General features: G+C 40.2%; 1 protein-coding gene across 1 annotated transcript; it reads right to left on the bottom strand.

The window, feature by feature from the left end:
• Positions 1-4,851: 4,851 nt before the first annotated feature.
• Positions 4,852-14,041, bottom strand: LOC134650469 (protein Spindly). The gene is made up of 5 exons (XM_063505423.1): positions 13,401-14,041; positions 11,574-11,731; positions 10,405-10,496; positions 5,698-5,812; positions 4,852-5,006 (listed from the first exon to the last, which is right to left on the bottom strand). Exons 1-5 carry the CDS (start codon positions 13,925-13,927, stop codon positions 4,855-4,857), a joined length of 1,044 nt encoding a protein of 347 aa, XP_063361493.1. The 5' UTR covers positions 13,928-14,041; the 3' UTR covers positions 4,852-4,854.
• Between the last annotated feature and the right edge of the window lie 1,556 nt (positions 14,042-15,597).

Below are 15,597 nucleotides of genomic sequence, written 5' to 3'. Positions count from 1 at the left end.
TGATGTATGGAGTGAGCACTCTATGTATTTTTTCTCTATGCTTCTGTACTGTATCTATTTTGTGCCTCAGTTGAAGGAGACTTTCTTCCTAACATCATCGGGCACCATCCTCTTGGCTTGCACTGTCTTGTAGACGGGGACCTCGCCCTTGTCGGCCTCGGCCTCGGGTTCGGCCTCGGGCTCGGGCTCGGGTTTCTCGGGCGTGGCCCGGGCCGCCAGTAGCGCTAGTTTCCGGCGCAGGTCGCGCAAGTGCGCCGCGCTGGCCAACTGCCCGGCACCTAGAGACAGGACCTCGGCGCGGAGACGGTCGCACTCCGATCTGAGGGATTAATAGTACATTATTGTCGAGGTTCATTATTAGATCCAAAACTAACGTGATAGACGCGCTCAAATACGCAAAAACAACAAAAATGGAGATGGGCAGGACATGTCGCCAGGATGAAGTCCAATAGATGGGCAAAACAAGTAACGACATGGCCAGGACCACCAGTACGGATATGATGGTCGTTCCTGTCTACGTGACAGCGTGATAAAACGGTGTCCGTCACTTTCTTTCCCACGGTGTTAAACAGTGACAGTTATTTTATCACGTGGATAAAGATGGATAAAGCTATCCATAATAGGCTGGCAGGAAAGCGTAACAGCGGCAAACCATACACGCGATGGTCAGACGAGATAGTAAAGGTTGCAGGGACAAACTGGATACAAAAAGCACAGGATAGATCCGAATGGCTTACTCTGGAGGAGGCCTTTACCTGAGAAGGGGTTCTTGCTAAATTCACCTAGTAAAAAAAAAACAACAATATGTACATAAGTGACCAAACATTACTAAAAACTGACTATTAGAAAATTAAATAAATTGTATTCTAGATTTTTTATGTTTTACATTGTAATATGCAAGAAATAAAAGGCTTTTTTATTTATTTATTTATTATTGTCGAGGTTCGGAAGTAGCTACTTGCAGGCTGAGGATTAGTTTTAAACGGACGACCTTGGGAGTCCGTTTAATTGTATCCGAAGCCGGCAAGTAGCCACACACACACACACACACACACACACACACACACACACACACACACACACACACACACACACACACAAGTTAGAATAAATTGTACTATTAGCTTAAGTTTTCTTTCTGTATGCTAGTTAAATATTTCTTAAATCTACAACTTGTTGCTACGGAGGAGCGGGGCTTCCTGATACAGGTATAATATACTTAATAGGGAGTCCCAACCTGTTACCTTGTTATGTAACATTTATTAATGTAAATAAATATTTTCATTTTTCATTTTCATTTTTCATTTTCATTTTTCATTTTCATTTTCATTTTCATTTTTCATTTTCATTTTCATTTTTCATTTTCATTTTTCATATATAGTGCTTTTCTCAAAAATGGTGCAAGAAATAGAAATATTTTACAGAACTTACAGAAGCAACGTTCTAATTTTCACAGAAAAAAATACAACCATTAAAAAAATTTGCTTGCCGCCTTTAAAAAAAAAAAGAAGTGTATTTTTCTGCTCAAAATACGCCAACCTATTTGAGACACCTAAATAGTCGCGGTACCAACATTAAGCCTGTAACAGACTATCGCACCGCACCGCGACCTTGGAGCGTCGCACCCATAAGTGAGAGGGAAAAAGAGATATCTGTTTCTCGCTCTCACTTATGGGTGCGACGCTCCAAGGTCGCGGTGCGGTGCGATAGTCTGTTATAGGCTTTATAATAATAAGTGCTGATCATCTGTTTGGCTGTTTAAGGGACCTATGCCTTCATTTGATATGGCCATTTAAAGTTTTAAAAAGTTTGGAACTCGTTAAATAATGGAATTTGTATGCAACATTGCAGTCCCGAAATCGAGACTGCAATGTTTTTAACTTTTTAATTTTTTGAATGACCATAAACTACGCACTTCGCGACCTATTTTTTAACCGGCAACGTCGACTTTGCCGTCCATTTTTGAGAAAAGTTACATTAGGCCCGAAACACAGAATAAGTAATAGTATTATCATACAGAACGGCCACGCACCGGTCCGCCCCCCGCGCGACTGGCCGCGACATGAATGTGTGCGTAAGTCGCTCTACTGAGAGCATGCCAGAAGTCCGTCAGACACACAATGACGCGTGTACAGACGTGCCGCGCACACATATAAACGCAAATCATTTTTAGGGTTCCGTACCCAAAGCGTAAAAACGGGACCCTATTACTAAGACTCCGCTGTCCGTCCGTCCGTCCGTCCGTCTGTCACCAGGCTGTATCTCACGAACCGTGATAGCTAGACAGTTGAAATTTTCACAGATGATGTATTTCTGTTGCCGCTATAACAACAAATACTAAAAACAGAATAAAATAAAGATTTAAGTGGGGCTCCCATACAACAAACGTGATTTTTGAACAAAGTTAAGCAACGTCGGGCGGGGTCAGTACTTGGATGCGTGACCGTTTTTTTTTCTTTTTTTTTTCTTTTTTTTGCTCTATTTTTTGTTGATGGTGCGGAACCCTCCGTGCGCGAGTCCGACTCGCACTTGGCCGGTTTTTGATGTATGGCGTGTCCGCCCTATGCCCAAGATACTCTTGTAAGTTTCTCACAGTAGGGACAAAACCATTTGTTAAAATGAGATAACGAAATTCATCTCATTCTGTTGCATAACTGTGTCCCTACTTACGTAAGTGAAACTTACAAGTGTATCTTGGGCCTCCCTTGAGGCCCCTTGGACCATTAAACCGGTAAAACCAGTTGCCGCCCCTTTTTCACACAATATGAGCTACTTACACTCCCGGGAATATACATAACGGAAGCCGTTATCTTTGCCAGAAAAAATCCGGATCTATTTGAAGTTAAACTGGATACATACAAAACTAGAAGCCAGTATAGAAACAAATTAAAAATACCAAACTCTAAATTAGCCATCTATAGAAACGGGCCCCACTTTGTATGTATCCAAGTAAAGTGTCATTCAATAGAACTTACTAACAATGTAAACAAAAGTTACTAGTAAATTGACATTTAGTGTCAATTTTAGTATGGCGGTTTGTTTACATAGTTAGCAAGTTCTATTGAATGACATTTTAGTAAACAAAATACCCGATGAGATCAAATTAGAACCAAATGACAAACTGTTTCACAAAAAATTAAAAATTTTGCTCATACATAAATGTTACTACACAGTGGGCGAGTTTTTGAACGATGAAACCTTATAGTAATTAATGTAATAAATAATTGACATTTAATCTAAAACCTAAATTATTTGACACTCATAACGTATACGAATTTTATACGAAATTTGCTCTGACCAATTACTAATTATACATAAATTCAAATATTATACATAATAGCATGCAGGGCCTGTAATATAATTTAGTATTAAGCTAGATATAAGACAATTTGTGTGCCCTAAAACGGGGTGTCATGGAAGCTTCCTGAATAATTGTAACAACATCCTATGTACATGACTATACAAATAAACATCTTATCTTATCTTATCTTATCTAAAACCTGGAGTTGCCACGGTTCCCGGTACGAGTTGACCCTGGGTTAACGGTTAACGGGTTACCCGGTTAACACCGTTAAGTGGGATGGTGCAAGTGGCGCTTAGATAAATTCCTTGAAATAATTAAATTGAATTGAAATTTAACATCTAAAAATTTAAATTTAAGATAATACTGCAATCGCAGGTTGTTGATGGGCGTTTTTTTTGTTGTCCCAAACACTTTTTTTTTCAAATTTGGAGTTTTTTATGTTGTTTCTACTCAGAATCACGAGCTCTTTCTATCCTAATAGGAGAAAAAAAGTGTCCCAAAATTTCCATACATTTTTCGATCTTTCCATTACGCGACCGCCATACAAAGTCTATGAAAAATGGTGACGGAATGGAAAAAAAAACCTTAGGACACTTTTTTTCTCCTATTAGGATAGAAAGAGCTCGTGATTTTGAGTAGAAATAACATAAACAATCCCAAATTGAAAAAAAAAGTGTTTGGGACAAGAAAAAAAAAACGCCATAATAAGGTAGTCTTACTTGAGATGATCGAGCACGGCAGGCAACCAGCCCGCCTCGCGTAAGGACTTGAACCAGCGCGACAACTCCCGCCGTTGGCGCTCGCATAACTCCTCTAGCTGAGTTATGCGCTCCGAGTAGCTTTCTCTTGTTAAATGTTATTGTTGATAAGATAATCTTACTTGAGATGATCGAGCACGGCAGGCAACCAGCCCGCCTCGCGTAGAGACTTGAACCAGCGCGACAACTCCCGTCGTTGGCGCTCGCATAACTCCTCTAGCTAGAGCTGAGTTATGCGCTCCGAGTAGCTTTCTCTTGTTAAATGTTATTGTTGATAAGATAATCTTACTTGAGATGATCGAGCACGGCAGGCAACCAGCCCGCCTCGCGTAAGGACTTGAACCAGCGCGACAACTCCCGTCGTTGGCGCTCGCATAACTCCTCTAGCTGAGTTATGCGCTCCGAGTAGCTTTCTCTTGTTAAATGTTATTGTTGATAAGATAGTCTTACTTGAGATGATCGAGCACGACAGGCAACCAGCCCGGCTCAGGGCGAGCAGAAGGCGAGGCCTCGCGTAGAGACTTGAACCAGCGCGATAACTCCCGTCGTTGGCGCTCGCATATCTCCTCTAGCTGAGTTATGCGCTCCGAGTAGCTTTCTCTTGTTAAATGTTATTGTTGATAAGATAATCTTACTTGAGATGATCGAGCACGGCAGGCAACCAGCCCGCCTCGCGTAAGGACTTGAACCAGCGCGACAACTCCCGTCGTTGGCGCTCGCATAACTCCTCTAGCTGAGTTATGCGCTCCGAGTAGCTTTCTCTTGTTAAATGTTATTGTTGATAAGATAGTCTTACTTGAGATGATCGAGCACGACAGGCAACCAGCCCGGCTCAGGGCGAGCAGAAGGCGAGGCCTCGCGTAGAGACTTGAACCAGCGCGATAACTCCCGTCGTTGGCGCTCGCATATCTCCTCTAGCTGAGTTATGCGCTCCGAGTAGCTCTCTGTAAAGAAACGTCGATTTAAATAGGTGCTAAATACATTCACCATTATTGGCTCCTGTTTTTAGGGTTCCGTACCTCAAAAGGAAAAAAAAACGAAACTCTTATAAGATCACTCGTGCGTCAGTCTGCCTGTCCGACCATCCCCCCCCCCCCCCTCACTTTATCTCCGAAACTACTGGGTCTAAAATTATAAAAAAAGATACACAAAATAGTTCTTTACCTATAGATGACAGGAAAACCTATTAGAAATGTGCAGTCAAGCGTGAGTCGGACTTAATGTCCTTGGAACGCGAGTTAAGATGCCTTAAGATGTAAAGTCCAACATAAGGATTTTTACGACAAATCAACTTTTGTCGAAGGTAACCAAATTAAAACCATTAAAAAAAATGGCTTATTAGTAGAGTCTTCTACAGCATGAAAGAATTTGACGATTATGATAATAGTGTATGCATGTATTAGTTTTGTTATTTAGTTATAGGTTAGTCATTAATATATTGTACGTCCGTGATGGATAGACTGTTGGTTCCTAATTGTATTATGTCAACATCTTTGTACACAGTTATACAATAAATAATATCTTATCTTATCTTATCTTGTTTTTAATAATAATTTTATCTGTAGTTTATAACTGAAAATTCGCAATCGCTTTTTGCTAGAATAAAAAATATTAGGATTTATAAAACTTAGGTACCAATAAGTTCCCTGTCGTAGTGAGCGGTGTCTCCAGCCTGTTGCTCCCATATATTCTGCTTCTCATGTAGCAACGCTTCCACCTCTGCTTGTTTGTTGGCTAGATCTCTTCTTAGCTGAAAACAATATTCATATTTATATTTATTTATTGCAACCATGGTATTTTTATAGATATTACAATGTTTGGGTAGTTCCACATGGACCCTGGGAGGGCATAGCAAACATACATGCTTAGGATCTAATCTTAAATCTATGTGTATAATATAAAAGTAAGTATATAAGTCAATTAATTGTCAATATGTGTATTCAATACAAATAGGCAACGATTTAATTATTAAGTAATGTCTAGTTAATGAGTATATAGTAATCAGAATGTAGATTTAATGTAGTAAAAGTGGGTTAATGCAGTATGTCAACAAATTGATTCATTTTAACCTTACTTACAAATAATGGTCGAATTTAATATTAGTGCACAAAATTAGTGGTGTTGCTAAACGGACGGGTCAGTAAAAAAATCTTCTAAATTGTAGTAGCATTTGTCAATCAAATAAGTTTTAAGTCTAGTCAAAAAGGTTTTGTTACATTTTTCTGCTCTTATGCTGTTATCTATTCTGTTGTACACTTTTATGGCCATAGCGTACGGACTTGAGCTGTATAATTTTAATTTAGAGTCTGTTATTGCTACCAGGTTATTTTTAAATCGGGATTCATATCGTCGCGGCTGATCTTCGATATAGGTAAATAGGTTTGAGTTTTCTCTAACAAATTTACCCATTTCCAAGATATATATAGAGGTCAGCGTGAGAAGTTTGTATTCCCTAAAATACGGTAAGCAGCTTTCTGGGCAGTATATATTAGCTAATATTTTTATACATTTTTTTTGAAGTATAAATAAGTCTTTCACATCTGTACTATTTCCCCATAGTATTATACCATATTTAAGCCACGAGTAGGTATACGCGTAGTATGCGGTAAGCGCGGACTGAAAATCCGTCGTTCTCTTAAGCTCTTTCAAGGCATAAATAAAAGATGACAATCATTATATATCGCGTCTGGTGCATGCTGAATCGAATAAGGACGGCAGTTGGAAACTGTGCTTATTTACACAAATGGAACTGGTGCGAATCACCAGTATGTCGGTGTGGAGCAGCCGAGCAGACCGTACACCACAAGGTATTTGATTGTCCTCTAACCAAATACCAAGGGCAAGTTGAAGATCTGACCACCTTAACAATAGAAGCGGTACAGTACTTAAAAACTGTAAAGGCCTGTGCACACCGGGTGCGTGTGCGTGACGTGCACGTGCGCGTGCAGCGTTGTAGTATACAGATCCTTCTGAGAGACGGCACACCGCTTGCGTGACGTGTGCGTGTGCGGCTCCAACATTTTAGCGCACACGCACGCGCACGTCACGCACACGCAAGCCGGTATGCACAGGCCTTAAATCTCTGAAGTAGAGTAACACAAAAAGCCATACGAAAAAAAAAAAAATTTTCGGTAACTTTTATTGTATGGAAAGATAGAACTTAATAAGTTCAATGAAATTAAGATCATTTTCAATAGGAACAGAGTTGCATTTGTTTTGTTCCATTAAATATTTAGGGTTCCGTATCCAAAGGGTAAAAACGGGATCCTATTATTAAGACTCTGCTGTCCGTTTGTCTGTCACAGGCTGTATCTCATGAACCGTGATAGGAATAGAACCAGAGGGCCTACCGCGAACCACGTTCGACGTGTTGCCTCTCTATCGCACTTGTAAATTCGTGCGTAAGTGTGACAGGGAGGCATCATGTCGAACGTGGTTCGCGGTAGGCCCTCAGGCGTCGCGTCGCAACAAGTACAGTCATATGCAGAGAGAGGTGACCCCCCCCCCCTGCATAGACTGATTGTAGGCAGGGGGGATCACCTATCTCTGCAGCTGACTGTACATACCGCTACGGAACGGGCGCTTGCTCGTGCTTGCGCCACCTAGCGGTCATATCTGTCTTAATAGACGCGTTTTGTTAGAGAGTGTTTTCTGTACCTAGTACTATTTATTCTGTGACTGATATTCATATTCATATTCGTATATTCATAATAATTCATATTACATGTCGTTTTTCATAATTACATTAAAAATAAAAAATAAAATAAGAATTAACAATTAAGTTAATTAAAATTAGCATAATAAAATACAATGTCAAATAAAAGTACTTACATATACCTACAGTTACATTAGGTCCCTAATTACTTAATTAGCGAAATCTGCAAAACTGTAGAAAGTGTGCTCGATAAGCCATCGTTTTAACCTGTATTTAAAACTGTTTAGTGACGGCGCTTCTGTGACGTGTGGTGGCAGACGGTTATAAACTGCTGGACCCATTATATGTGTAATTTTTACGGATTTCGCCAGTTTATGCTTGACGCCCACGAGTTTTCGGGCGTTTCGTAGGTTTCGCCCATGGATATCCGCTCCACTTGAGTATTCGTCAAGGTGACATCGCACGTATGTAGCCACTTGGAATATCACAAGGGAGGGCAGAGTAAGTATCCGCAGATCCTTAAAGTAAGGTCTTGCGGAGGTGCTTTGACCCACCTGCACAATCGCTCGGACGGCTCTCTTTTGCATGCGAAAGACACGCTCCCATTCGGCAGCGCGGCCCCACAGCTCTGCGCCGTATTGTAGGAGCGAGTGTACAGTGGCAAAGTAACATGACCGTACCACATTTCTGGGCACAACTCTCGCTAGACGACGCAGGGCAAAGCAGGCGCTCGCTAGCTTGTTACATACCTTGCTTATGTGCGATTCCCACTGCAGCCCTCTGTCAAGTTCAAAACCCAGGAATGTGGCAGTCTGAACCTGACCAACTTGGGTACCATCCACAAATACTCCAAGGTTTCTTGGGCCCCTACCCCCGAGGTTGAAGTGAATAAAATGGGTTTTATTTATATTTAGTACCAGGCCATTGCTACTGAAGTACTGTGACACCTGGTTTGCGACTTTATTCAGACACTGCTCGAGTTTGTCAATGCTAGGTGCACACACTACCACGGCTACATCGTCGGCATACATATACACTTCTCCCTCCACTATGGCTTCTGGTAGATCGTTGAGAAGCAAAGAGAAAAGTATATTGGATACCGACGACCCCTGGGCAACGCCCGTTGTCGTAGATATAGGCTCTGATCTCACTCTGCCTCCGTCAGACACCACCACTTGTGACCGCCCGCGCAGCATATCACATACGAGTGCGTGAGCCTTGCCCTCGATACCGTAATGGCGTAGTTTAATAGCGAGAACGCCGTGGTCAGCTACATCGAAGGCCTTCGATAAGTCGCAGCACAACACTGCGACCTGTTGGCTACGTTCGCGAGCGTCCATTACACGGCTCACCAGCTCGCGCGTCATCGCACATGTCGAGCGGCCGGCGCGGTAGGCGTATTGACGCTCGGACAAGGCATCGGTTGCAGTCAAAAACTCCGTTAAGCGCGAACTAAGGCCGTTCTCGAACACTTTTGCTACCGCCGGTATAATGGAGACGGGTCTGTAGGAATCAATGTCTTCTCTTTTTCCTTTCCCCTTAAAAAGAGGTGAGATTTTGCTCACTTTCAAGGGGGAGGGAAACACACCTTCAATGATACATTGATTATACAGACCCGCCAGCACTGGTGACAGGGGAGCCGCGGCAATGTATAAAAGCTCCATAGAAATCCCGTAGAGGTCTTTCGTAGTTTTATGTGGAATAACTTTAGTAATCATATGAAAAACCTCTTCTGCAGAGAACGGCCGCAGGCGAAAGCTGCGGTCAGCGGTCGCACGAGCAAGGTTTAGCGCAACTCGCACTCGCGGCAAGTCGGCTTTCGGCGCACCGCACGCTGCCGCCGCGCACGCGAACCGTTGGTTCATAGCGCTCGCTGCAGCCTGCTTGGAACCAAATCCTGCACCGCTCGAGTTCACGACGATCTCTGTAAAATCAGTCTGAGGACGGAGTGACGTTTGACCCCGCTCTTTGTTAACAATTTGCCACATAGATTTTGAGGCATTTTGGCTCTTTGCAATAATATTAATATAGTGATCGTATTTACTCTGCCTTACCAGCTCACTATATTTTTTGTGCGCAATCGAAATAATATGGCTTACACGTTCGTCATAAGGGAATACATTGCTTATTTTTATCATGTCAAATAGTAATAATTTTGCATTAAAAATATCATCGGATAGCCAAGTATGTGGTTTACGGTTACATATAATTTTTAGTGGGAAACAAATGTCAAACTTATTGTTGATTATATTTATAATAGACGTCGCCATCTCGTCAGCCGTACGCCCTCGACGATTCCACAGTTCGCCCCAGTCAATGCTGTAAATGGCTTCAACAAAACTAGCTCGGTTCGCATGAGTGAATGCGCGCGCCAGCCGCGTCGGCGCAGGCGGCGCGCGAGCCCGGTACACCGCCTCGCAGCGTACCGCGAGATGATCGCTTATGTTAGTAGTCACAGGCGACGCATGCGTTATGCCGGCTTGACAGTTAGAGTAAACATGATCTAGACATGTGGAAGAGTGGCTAGTTATCCTTGTATTAAAATCTACTAAGCATTTAAAGTTATACACAGCCAATAGATTTTTTAAGTTTTTTTGTGTAGTGTCATTACATAATAGATCTATATTCATGTCACCAACTGAACTAAGCTTTCTTTAGCAGTTATATTTTTGATGTAATTTACTTACTCTAGCATTAGTTTGCTTCATCTGTATAAGATTCTTGGCCATCTCTTGTCTTTTGTCTTCTACTTCAGCAAAGATGGAATTCCCTTTGGCGGCTGTAATTAGAAACAACATTGTAGTAAAATGTGTAGTGTAGGTGATGCGCTGAAAGCTTAAATAGTGAAAAAGAGAGTAAAATAGAGCAGGAGTGAGGCTCTTCCTTCTGATTATGTCTGAAATGTAATATAATCCAAACCCAAGTTATGAGGGTTTAAAAAAACAACAAAGTGGTTCGAGAAAAGGTAGGTACTTAGTGCCTTTGCGCTTTGCTTTGCTCGTCTTGGCAGCTACAAATATGAGAGATCTTGTGCTATGACCAGTGATCGGCACGACCCGTGACGCACCGCGGGATTGCGAGCAGAAATCATAATATGGACATGATTAGATTATAACATAACTCCGTGATTTTGTTAAATAGAATAATTTTATTGTATGATATATATTTGCAAATATACGATAAAGTGTTAAATAAACTTATAAATAATAATTAATTATTAAATAAAAAAATGATATATTACTATGTGATTATATACCTATTTTGAACTTGATGTCGTTTTATTTAATGGTAAAAATCATTCATCTTCCTGTGTGGAATACCTTTATGTACTACAATCGGAAATACTGACTTCCTAAAAAGACCGAAATCTCGGGGCATATCCATGTTAACATAATGATTGAGGTCATTGACACCGTGCGACACGGGTCGTGCCGATCACTGGCTATGACTATCTTTCCTGCAATCAATTCTATCGTCTTCCCCACATTGATATTAATCCTATTAGAGTGTAATGTGACGTATTTTTAAAAATGAAAATAGTCATATTTATTTTATTTGATTTTGATCTTATATAGGTACATATCATTTAAATTATTATCATTATTTTATTTAGAAGATTTTGACATTAATATTGTTCCTAATTCCATAATTATTCGATATTGTACAGTTTAAGTTTTGATTTAATCCGAATGTATTTTATTGTATTTATTGCAGTTAATGCATGTTAGACACTAAGCAATGTAATGCCAATTAGCACGTAAAGTTTATCTGTAAGTGCTGATTGATTGAACCGAATAAATGAAATGAAAAATGAAATTAAATGAAAATTGACTTGAGAAAATGCAGATTTCCTCACCATGCTCCGGCCCCTCATCAGGCTGGTGCAGCATAGCGCGTGCCTCAGCGAGGTCCGCCAGTGCTGCCGCCTCGCGCTCGGCCGCCGCCCGCAACTCCTCGCGTCGGAGCTCTGCAGCTTGACGCATCTGGCCCATCTCGGCTACCAGCTCTTCGGACCTAGAAATAAAAATTAAAATCAAATCCTTAAGGAAGTAACTAGTAGTTCGCCCCGAACTGAGAACTCGCGGTTCGCCAAAATGTAAGATCATTATTTTAAAATTGTAAATTTAAAAACTATATTATAAATGTGTAAGCCGAGCACTTTATTTGATACCAAACTCGACCATACTTTCTTGCAATAAAAGCGGCCAAGTGCGAGTCGGACTCGCCCATGAAGGGTTCCGTATTTAGGCGATTTATGACGTATAAAAAAAAACTACTTACTAGATCTCGTTCAAACCAATTTTCGGTGGAAGTTTACATGGTAATGTACATCATATATTTTTTTTAGTTTTATCATTCTCTTATTTTAGAAGTTACAGGGGGGGGGGGGGACACACATTTTACCACTTTGGAAGTGTCTCTCGCGCGAACTATTCAGTTTAGAAAAAAATGATATTAGAAACCTCAATATCATTTTTGAAGACCTATCCATAGATAACCCACACGTATGGGTTTGATGAAAAAAAAATTTTTGAGTTTCAGTTCGAAGTATGGGGAACCCCAAAAATTTATTGTTTTTTTTCTATTTTTGTGTGAAAATCTTAATGCGGTTCACAGAATACATCTACTTACCAAGTTTCAACAGTATAGTTCTTATAGTTTCGGAGAAAAGTGGCTGTGACATACGGACGGACAGACAGACGGACAGACAGACAGACAGACATGACGAATCTATAAGGGTTCCGTTTTTTGCCATTTGGCTACGGAACCCTAAAAAAAATGACCAGAATAGCAAGACCCCTGACAAATAGCTTTTTAGCCTTCTAAGCTCTTCTAGCTCAATAACCCCTTGATCGAGCCTGCTCATAATTTAATGACTAAAATATAATGCCCTCAACTACACATGTACCCAATTTAATTGAAATTAGAACAAATTTACTTAAGTTATTGTGTATCAAACTATCCTCTGATAGATCAGCTTAAAAACATCGAAATGCCGGGACGTGCCCCTAGCCAGCCGTGTGCTCCAAGTTGAATGTAAGAACTTCACTTCGCTTCGCTCGCTTGTTCGATAAACTCAACCCACTAATTTTAATCTACAAATTAATTCAGAGAAGAAGATTGGCTCAACTGGACTTGGCTGGAAAGAGTTGGAAGTAGCCACATGAGATCGCAACAAATGGAGAATTATTCTGGGAGCCCTATTCCCTGATGAGGGATACCAGGAATGCATCAGCATCATCATCAATGAATTCAAAGGGTTTTCCTTAACAAGGTTCAAGGATGATTGCATAAGGAATGCTGTAAGCCAGTACAAATAGACATGGTCTGAGCATATAGTACTTTGTCTCTGAAATCTATATAAGTATTATTTTATTTTATTTCTTTCTTTCAAGGCCAGATTATCCTTAGACACTTCATTCTATATTTGCTTCACTGCCAAACATCAAGTCTCCAGACTAGGCATTAAATACTCCTTTCAAAGATGTAAAAAACAATAAAAGCTTCATCTCTCACACGAATGAGTGTAGACCGAGCATGGTCTACACAACATTGGCACCCATCCTCAGTTACCCGTGAACAACATGCGTGTAACTGCGTCGAAATATCGGGAGCTCGAAAACAAGAGAAAAGGTAATCACGGTTCATATCCCGGTCGATATAAGTGTAGTGAAAAGCTCACCTCATCCTCCAGGATGCTATCTCAGCCTTAGTCTCTTCTAGCGCCGCCTTCGCTGCCGCGGCTTCCTGCAACGCCGCCGACAAAGCGGCCCGCGCTTCGTCTAACTCCCCTGTATCACGCTCCGGAGACTCTCTGTCTTCTTTAAACGCGTTCTTCTGTTTCAAACGACGAATTTCATCTTCAAACTTCTTCACCTCTTTAGCATGACTCTCAATCAGTTCCGTACGCTCCTCACGCAACTCTGAAATGTCCTCCTGAAGCTTAGATATTTTGGAATTCAGCTCATTCATTCTCCGCGCCTCTTCAGCTTGATGGGACTCTAGTTCGACCGTTAAATACCTCTGCCCGTCTAAAGCTATGTTATGATTTCGTGTGGCTTCATGTAGCTCCTGTTTTGTGGCATCGTAATTGCTGGATAAGTTGTCGAACTGCTTTTTGAGAGAGTAATACTTCTCAGTCAGGTCACCATTAGTTATGTCTACGATTTCTGTGCAACCTGTTTTGTTGCTGATAGTAGAGTAATCCATTGTCACTTTTTATGACTCAACACGCAAATTTATACAAGTTTAGAACAAAAATGGTTCAACTTTAACTCAGAACCACGAGATTACACTCCGTATTTTTCAAACATAAACGGCAACGGCAAAATACACAATGACAATGAGCTGAATGACGGAAGGATTACCACTCTAACTAAGGATCGAACTAACCGTAAAATTGATAAATCGATTTGGTCGACTCAAAACCAAGTGAATACTCGCCCTACACGGTGCGGTTTGAACTACAGATACTTAAAAACTGTTGAAGTTAATTCGATTTGGCCAAACCGGTTTGGGTGTTAATCGGAGTCGACTTGTCCGGTTTGAAAATTTTGCGGTTTGACTCATCACTATGAAGGAGACAATGACATAACTTTTTTTTAATCTGCTGCAATCATCTGTTTTTCAACCAATCAGCGTGCAACTTCAGAACTAAAAAGTACATTCCTTATAACTCACAACTTTAAAATCGAAACCTAGAAAATTACTGAAATTTAATAGATATAATAAAAACTTTCTTAAAAATCATGTATTATTAAAAAACAAATATTTTTAGTCAAATACAACTTATTAAGTTTCAACAAACTATTAATAAATAATATATGTAACTTCAATAAAGAAGGTACGATAGTAGTAGCGTATAACGAAACGAATGATCGGCGGAGATGGCGATGTGACGTTTACACAGTGTTGCCAGATCGTACTTTTTAGTACGGTTTTACGTACTATTTTTTTACCTTGCGTACCTTTTTTGTACGCAGCGTACATCGTACTAAAACCGTACCTTTTGATGTACAATTGTTTATCAACTTTTTTTTTCGTTATATTGGTTCAGGATGGTTTGTTCAGGGCAAAATATCTAATCTGACAACAATAGCCACCATAAAAAAGTACCATATACTATAGAAAATACACGTTTCTTTAGTTGCAGTCGGCAGTTGTGTCTTTCTTACCTGTGCTTTGCTAATAGTAATATCGTTTATTGCAAACCATGGTACAATAGAATAGATCTTACAATGGAAAAAGATGACATGGCACCCTGATAGGTTATTGGCAATTATCCATAAAACTACATTAAATAATTTATGTGTAATATTATTCATATTGCTTTGTGATTGCTTCTAATGCAGTTGCTCGAGGAATAATAAAAACGCTAAAAGAAGTTAAAAAATGATAAAGAATTTGTTCTCGGGCTGTCGTACCTAAATCCTACTTTTATTATTAAAAAGGGAAGTTACATAATTATTGTTACTTATCTGCCAACTTGTTTATCTTACCAATCTTATTCAAATGCATTTCTTTTTAATTTATATACTTATGTACATTTGCATATCCAGTAAAAAGTTACTTATACTTGGTCAAGCAGATCTTGTCAGTAGAAAAAGGCGGCAAATTTGAAAAATGTAGGCGCGAATGGTTATCGTCTCATAGAAAATTTGAATTGCGCGCCTTTTTTTACTGACAAGATTTGCTTGACCAGCTATAGTCATCTGAGTGTATTTCGTTTTATTTGGCATTATTATCCAGATTACAAAACTCAGGTAGTCAAAATTCAGCCAGCCATTTATAGCCGGTCAAACAACTTAATCAGTATAAAATGGCGCGAAATTTAAGTTTTCTATTGGACCATAACCCTTCGCACCATTTTTTTTTTAGAT

This window comes from Cydia amplana, chromosome 8 (assembly GCF_948474715.1).
Source record: "Cydia amplana chromosome 8, ilCydAmpl1.1, whole genome shotgun sequence".
Classification (NCBI taxonomy): domain Eukaryota; kingdom Metazoa; phylum Arthropoda; class Insecta; order Lepidoptera; family Tortricidae; genus Cydia; species Cydia amplana.
This window is presented reverse-complemented; position numbering and strand designations above follow the sequence as displayed.